We start from the raw sequence: 7708 nt of genomic DNA, 5'->3' as shown, positions 1-7708 counted from the left end.
GTGATTTACTATCATTTGAGCTCAAACACACGTAATAATGCAGTCATTGGAATGTAATACTACGGCTAAAACACGAGTTTCTAGCCTAACATCATCTACCGTTACTACGTGTTCAAGAGGCAGAATACGCTTGGATTTTCTGATAGAAAGGGAAAGGGGGGTTGACCTCTATTTATAAAGAGTGTCTACCCATCACAAACCAATTGTTATAGGGGCCTCATTTATCCACACACACAATATTTAATATTAAGCATTTTATTTATTCACCACTTGGGCTACATCACTCTTCTTTCGGGCTATAACCAATTAATGTAAGTCCAAATTCCAACACAAAAATCAAGTATAAAACAAGCCGAATATTTAACCAAATGGAAAAAAGGATTCATTAAAGAATAAGAAGACAATCGATATTTTTTTGTACTCTTTATCAACTTTTTATTCAATACTCTACACATATGGTACTTTATTTTTTCAATAAAATGCTGGATGGAATAATTTGTATCAGAATCTTAAGCATCATCCTCATCCTCATCATCTTCCTCTTCTTCTTCTTCATCTTTGTCAATTGCCAAATATGGATTTTTCTCAATAGGTTGAAAATTGTAGAATATAAACATATAAAACATCAAGCTTGCACCTTCTGCAGCAACAATTGTAACCCATTCATGTATGTAATTCACTACACTTTCAATCATAGCAATCCCAAACCTAGTAAAATACAAGTACACAATCAAGACAACATAAAAGTGCCTAAAAAGTGTCAACTTCCTCAGAATTTCAGCTGCTTTTCCATCATTCTTGGATGCCTCTCTAAGGCTTTTAATTGACCATAAAATTGGAACAAGTACAATACAACAACACATTACATCTATTAACAAAAACACCTCATTCCATACTAACCAATGTTTCTCAACAGGTCCACTTTCACTTATCACGATCGATGCAATATTTTCGATCACTTGTAAGGGGATCACGAACATTAAAACCTTTTTTTCGCGGTCATGTAGGAAAGGTTTCAAGAAAGACCAACCAGTTCCAATAAGGACAATAACAGTAAAGAGTGTTACACCTTTCAAAAATCCAAAAATATAAAATGCGACATCCCAGCCATGAGGCTTCCCTGTATTTTTAATGTACATTTTATCTTCTGAAGCACAAATCAACTTCAAAGCCTTGAAAACCAACAACATAGACATGATCAAATGAATCTTGTGAACAATTTTCCTCTGTTTAATGCAGATAAATCCCCATATGGCTAAAAATGCAAGATATACAATGAAACAAAGGAAATAGAATTTAGGGAGTGGAGTTTGACCAGCTGGAAGAAAATCTTTTTCCCCATTATTCACATTGTACATTTCAGTATGAACATTCATTGTGACAAGAAATTCTTTTTGGCAATTACCAAAAATCAAGTTATATTCATCAGGCTCGTCGATTGTGGTTGATGTATTGTAGGTTGAATCAGGGCCAAGCTTGTCAAATCTAAAGACAAGATTTACATACTTACTGGATAAAACACAGAAGTTATCTGCGTACATGGACTCGTTCAAGAGTCGTGGGAACGATACATCTCTAACGAGACAAAATCCCATAGAAGAAGGATAAAGTTTTGCAGCTGGTTCATTTGATCTCCAAGAAACGTGGTCTAGAGAAATGGTTACATGCCCATCAGGGGCAAAACCAAATCTTTCAATCAATATTATTTGCCTAGAATCATCAACAATATGTGTATTCTTGATTTCACCTACTGAAAACTTAAAGCTTGATAGTATGAACAATGCTTGTAGTAGCTTTAAACATCTAAGATGGTGGAACTTTTCCATGTGTTTTTTATATGGTAATTGTATAAGTTAGAACAAAATTAGCTTGTTAGGACTAAGATATTGAGTGCATAGTAGAGGGTTAGATAATAGAGAAACTCTTTTAGATATCTGTTTAAACTAGATATGTTTGGATTTGTATAATGAAAATGATGTAAATTAAGGAAGTGTATTTCACACTTGCTACTCTCTTTTAGCAAAATTTTCAGCATTACCACTAATGAAGCTTTAATAAGATCCTAATCAATAGGGACGATTCGACTCGTTATTAGAGAAAATATATGAAAGGTAGTTGGATGGAATTTTCAAAATAAGAACTATTACTCCATTTTAACTTAAGGGTTAATTTCACTTAACCTTCTTAACCTTTTGAGTTTGGAGATGCATTGATACAGAATTCCCCTTGGAGTGGATTAATTTCAGAATCTACGGTAAAAATGAGATACTCGAAAATTTTAATGTGAAATTTGACCCTCGATTAGAATGGATTGTAACAAGCTTTCACATTGAAAAAGTTCCGCAATAGTATTATATAGAAATTGAAATCACAACCTCTCCTTTTTCTCTTTTATTATATTTTCAAGAATTCATTTTGAATAATGGAATTTAATTTTTTCCTTTGAACTTCAATATTCTAGTCTTTCGTTTTGTTATGGTGTAATTGATATTATGAAAATTTACTTTAGCTAGTCAAATTTGTGAAGAACAATTTATTCCATTTTCATATCGTTCTTACATATCTCTTGATCTATATCAATGATGCCACAACCTAGCTAATTCAAGAGCGATTATGATCGGCACTTAGTGAGATCCTATCCACTAAGTGAACCCTTAAATTGTATCACTAAACAAGCTAAGCAAGATATATTCATGTAATAGTCATAATTGAGGCAGATAATATCCGTACACGGTAATAATAACATAACTATAATATAATAACAAATGCAGTGCTAGTCAGCCAAAATTGGATGAAACCTGAGAAAATAAACAAAACATAAAGTATGAGATAACCCCCTATGAGAGGGGGTGCAAAGCTCACCACTATCGTGGTTAGGAATCACGGAGACTGAAGTATTGAATAAGTCATTTTAATGTCGCTGTTGTGATGTTCGATAAAAATCTATTTGGACTTAGTTGTAATGTTGCCAAAATACACATTGAACATTGTTGCGGAAGCCAAATGTATATAGTGTGAATGAGTCACAACTACTATACCAAAAATTATGGCAGCCACCAAATAATAAATAAGACAATAAAGCAACAATAAAAAGAACAGTAGAATTTACGAGGTTTGGCCAATTTTGCCTACTTCCTCGGACACAACCAATATTTTATTTCACTCCAAAAATACAAGTGAAATAATACTAAAAAGAGAAAATACAAATGCCTTAAGAAGATAAGAAAGCAAATGAGATGTGTGTTTCAATCCTAAACATTAGGCCTCCGTGAAATTTCCATAAACATTTTGCCCACAACTGATATGGGACTTTGGCAATCAACAAATCTCCACCTTGCAAAATTCCACATCTTCAATTTTCTCTCAGTAACAAATTTTGGTTGTGTCTTCATCTTCAATTTTCAGTGTTCAACAATGTTGATCAAATCCAAACAATGTTGAAACTTGACCGTAGTCACCACTTTTGTCAGCATATCAGCAGGATTCTCTGTAGTATGAATTTTCTTCACCGTGACTCCACCTTCTTCAATGATTTCTCGTACGAAATGATATCGAACATCAATGTGCTTCGTCCTTGCATGATAAACTTGGTTCTTCGCTAATTGAATAGCACTTTGACTATTCAATTAGTCAAAGTGCTATTCAATGCAACTTTATTGGGGTCAAAGTGCTATTCAATGCAACTTAAGTGCTATTATGGAAATATGAATGCAACTTTTGATGATGGTGACTTGGCATTGATGTTATTGGGGTCACTTAAGATACAAATGCCTAAACATTAGGCCTCCTTTTATAGGTGAAATTTCCATAAATATTTTGCCCACAACCGATGTGGGACTTTGGCAATCAACAAACATAATGACAAATCGAAAACAAAAAATAATGAAATTGTTTTTTTTTTTTTGTATCGGTTCGATAAATTTATTTTTACCAAACAAAAAGCAACTCTACTGAGACGTCTGTTGCAATATCTAGGGGGATCTCACTGCAGCACCCTTAGAGGATTTGAATTCTAGGTTTTAATTCTTAAAAATTTAGCCCCCTTTTATAATTAGTGCTAATTAAGCTAATTCTCATTATAGAATATTGGAAACTAGTCCAGAAGTTATAAAAATACGATTTGGTTCAAAGTAATAAATAATCAAAATTAAACCAAAAAATATATATAAACATTTTCCCTCCTCTCTCAACACCCATACTCCCGTTATTTGTTGTTGTTCTCTCAACCTCCTTTCTTCTTGTTCCTTCTTCCTAATTTGATTTTTTGGTATGCAACTTAGATTTATTATAGACCGTTGTTGGTTTAGTGTACTTATATTTTATAATAGACCAATCTTGATATATGGAGGACGACATAATAGTTTGTGGTAATTAGTGTTGCTCGTTGCAATCTAAAAATAGCTCCTACCTATATCAGGAATGATTTGCAAGTGCGTGATATCTCCCTATTGTTAGTAAGATTAATAATTTATATATATATATATATATATATATATATATATATATATATATATGTGTGTGTGTGTGTGTTCGAGAGGTTCTATAGTCCAAATGCAGCAGGGGCGTCACCAAATGTCATTTCCCAACCACCAGCTCCTTCACCAATTATTGATACTCATGGGTCTAATGATATTCTAGAATGTTTGATGGTTAATAATAGTCCAATAATTGATGGAGAAGGTGTCGCGCCTTATGATCACGCCCAACTCTAGTCTTAAAAGAATAAGCGGTCGCTACAAATATAATTTGGTCTAAAAGTCCGGAGTCGAATCACACAGAGAACTAAGGCTTAGCTACAACTGTTTATTATCACTAAGAAGACAAGCTCGAACAATTCCTAAGTTATAAAGATTTCAATTCTTATTTTAATCTAATTAACTGCAAGTCTTAAAAGCAGTAAAAATTATTAACTACGGAGATTAAGAGTTTGAGACAAGATTAAGAAGGCCTAGAGTTATAATTTTTTCAATTATCGGAATCCTTCCCGCTACGTCTCCTATAATCTCGCCTAAGTATTCTCTACTGAGCACTTTAGGTGTCGTAATTCTCTCCCGAGCAATTACAACAATTTACTAGACATATTCTCTAGAACTACGCTAGATGATATTATTTTACTGCTCCTATGACCACGTCAAAACTTTGTTATTCCTAAACCCGCCGTATTGATTTCTCACATATGATAGGAGTGATATTGTTTAACAACCACCTAAATATGTATTCTTTTTTCAAATAATACATACTAGATGTGCACAGTCAGTTGAAAGTTGTTCAATCAACTGAAATAAGCACGTAGTTAAACAACTAGAAAAATTCAAAAGCTAAATTATATTAAAACGTAACAAAAACTCATCCTCCAATGATTCCATCAAAACTCTAGATAAGAAATAGCAACTCATAATAGTATGTAAAATTACAATACTAAAATCATAACCACAATGGAAATTAGGAAGAAGAAGGGGAAAAAATCGTGGCTGAAATTTTCCTCCTTGCTCCTAGGGCGTTCTCGCCCCCTTAGAAGTTAGGTGTTATCTGACCCTAAAGTAGTGTCTCTCCCTTCAAAATGACATTTTTGGAGGTATTTATATCAATTATGGTTTGTATTGGGCGGTCTTGAGCACTCCTATTTTGAAAGAGAAAAGTTGAGTTGCATGCCTAGGATTCATGTAACGCGCGTGTCACGACCCGAAATCCCAACCACAGGGCCCGTATTAGCGCCTAACATCCACTTTCTAGGCAAGCCAACATTAGCTACACATGTATTTACAATAACAATTTCAAAAGCAGTTTAATAAGAAGGTAAAACTGTAGAACTTCAAAATATATAATAAACTCCAAACATGTTATCTACTCTAATCCCAAAACCTGGTGTCACGAGTACATGAGTTGCTAAAAGTACTACAAACAAGGTCTGAAACAATAATACAATTGACTGAATAAAATAAATAGTATAAGGATAAGAAGGGGACTTCGGGTATGCGAATACTGTGCAGCTCTACCTCAAGTTTCCAGATAATGACAGTCTGAGCAAGCCTCCACTAAATGTTGCTGGGACTAATACCAAAATCTGCACAAGAAGTGTAGAAGTATAGTATGAGTACAACCGACTCTATGTACTTTACAAGTACCGAGTCTAACCTCGACGAAGTAATAACGAGGCTATAACAAGGCACTCACTATAAACTTGTACGAGTATAAGTAAAAATAATAACAGAATAGAGAAGCAACGACTCACACGAAAATCGAAACAAAAATTTACATAGCAGAGGTCCCCATAATATCATCTAAGCTTAAATCCACATCACAACGCGGATACGGAAACAACGGTCAAGAATAGTCATAATATATCTTCTCTGTTGCGGCGCGATACCCGATCCACACATATATGTACCAATACTATTGCGGCTTGCAATCCGATCCCATATACAATATTAATACTGCTGTGACATGAAATTCGATCCCAAACGTCATTTCAATATCCCTTACAGCGTGCAATCCGATCCCAAATACACTATCAATAGTAGTTGCAGTGTGCAGCCCGATTCCAAATATATATTAACACTACAAATAACTACGGTGTAGCTCATAACATACAAGAAAGGAACCAAAAACAAGTAAATACTCTAAGGCAAACCAATATAACAAAGTAAAGTGAAATAGAAGCAAGTAAAGGCAACAGACAATTAAAGGCATGGAACAAGTAAAAACGAATAACAAGTAAAAACATAGATGTACGAAACATATTGTGAAGGAAGACATGTAGCAAGGAAGACATGTATTTATCAAGCAAAGATAAGAAACAGTGAAGGAATGACATGAATAGTAACACTTAGTAAAAAAGGGCATGATATAGTTAAAATACACAGTTAATAGCACACCGCACATGCTTAACCCATGACGGCACATATACACTCGTTACCTTGCATAGACGCCATTCTTACCTTAAATCAAGTATCAAATAGACAAACCAAGTCCTATTTCCTGCAAGTTAAAGTTAACCACGATACTTACCTCTTTTCGGAATCAAATCAATAACCAACCACGGTTTTTCCTTTCGAACAAGCCTCCAAACCAACCAAATCTAGCCAATTATTATTCAAACAATCCAAAACAAGCTCTAGAAACTACCCATGAATGAAAAATGTCTAATTTTAATCATATTTGAAAAGGTCAACCCCTGGCTCGCTTGGTCGAAATCTGAGATTCGGACCAAATCCCAAATACATATTCACCGTCAAGCCCGGTTATGTGATTTATTTCGAAATTCAATCTCAATATGAGGTCTAGATCTCAATTTTATAAAATTTTCCCAAACCACTAATTTCTACCTTGAAATTCATATATTTGATGTTAAAAATTCATGAAAAATAGTTAAACCCCAATTATTCTTTTTAGAAAAATTTTGACAAAAAAACTCAAATTCTCTTTTAGATTCATCAATCAAATGCCAACCTCAATTTGAGGTCTAAATCTCAATTTTACAAAATTCTTAAATTCTACCCCAAACCACTAACTTCTACCTTGAAATTCATATATTTGATGTTAAAAATTCATGAAAAGTAATCAAACCCAATAATTCTTTTTAGAAAAGTTTTGACAAAAAACCTCGAATTCTTTTTTAGATTCATCAATCAAATGCCAAAATCGAAGATAAATCATGGATAATAATAAAAATTGAGTCAAGAATACTTAACTCAATCCAAGTGGTGAA

At 33.7% G+C, this 7708-nt stretch overlaps 1 protein-coding gene across 1 annotated transcript; it reads right to left on the bottom strand.

Moving 5' to 3' along the window:
* Positions 1–357: 357 nt before the first annotated feature.
* On the bottom strand, positions 358–1938 carry LOC104234233 (protein CANDIDATE G-PROTEIN COUPLED RECEPTOR 7-like). Its single transcript, XM_009787772.2, has one exon. It carries the CDS (start codon positions 1824–1826, stop codon positions 510–512), a length of 1317 nt encoding a protein of 438 aa, XP_009786074.1. The 5' UTR covers positions 1827–1938; the 3' UTR covers positions 358–509.
* Between the last annotated feature and the right edge of the window lie 5770 nt (positions 1939–7708).

Source organism: Nicotiana sylvestris, chromosome 5, assembly GCF_000393655.2.
Source record: "Nicotiana sylvestris chromosome 5, ASM39365v2, whole genome shotgun sequence".
NCBI lineage: Eukaryota > Viridiplantae > Streptophyta > Magnoliopsida > Solanales > Solanaceae > Nicotiana > Nicotiana sylvestris.
The sequence above is the reverse complement of the archived record's forward strand: the minus strand, read 5'-3'. Positions and strand labels throughout refer to the sequence as shown.

Bases quoted from the DNA above. Each gene is read 5' to 3' on its own strand.
- LOC104234233 (XM_009787772.2), bottom strand. From the start codon at position 1,826: ATGGAAAAGTTCCACCATCTTAGATGTTTAAAGCTACTACAAGCATTG.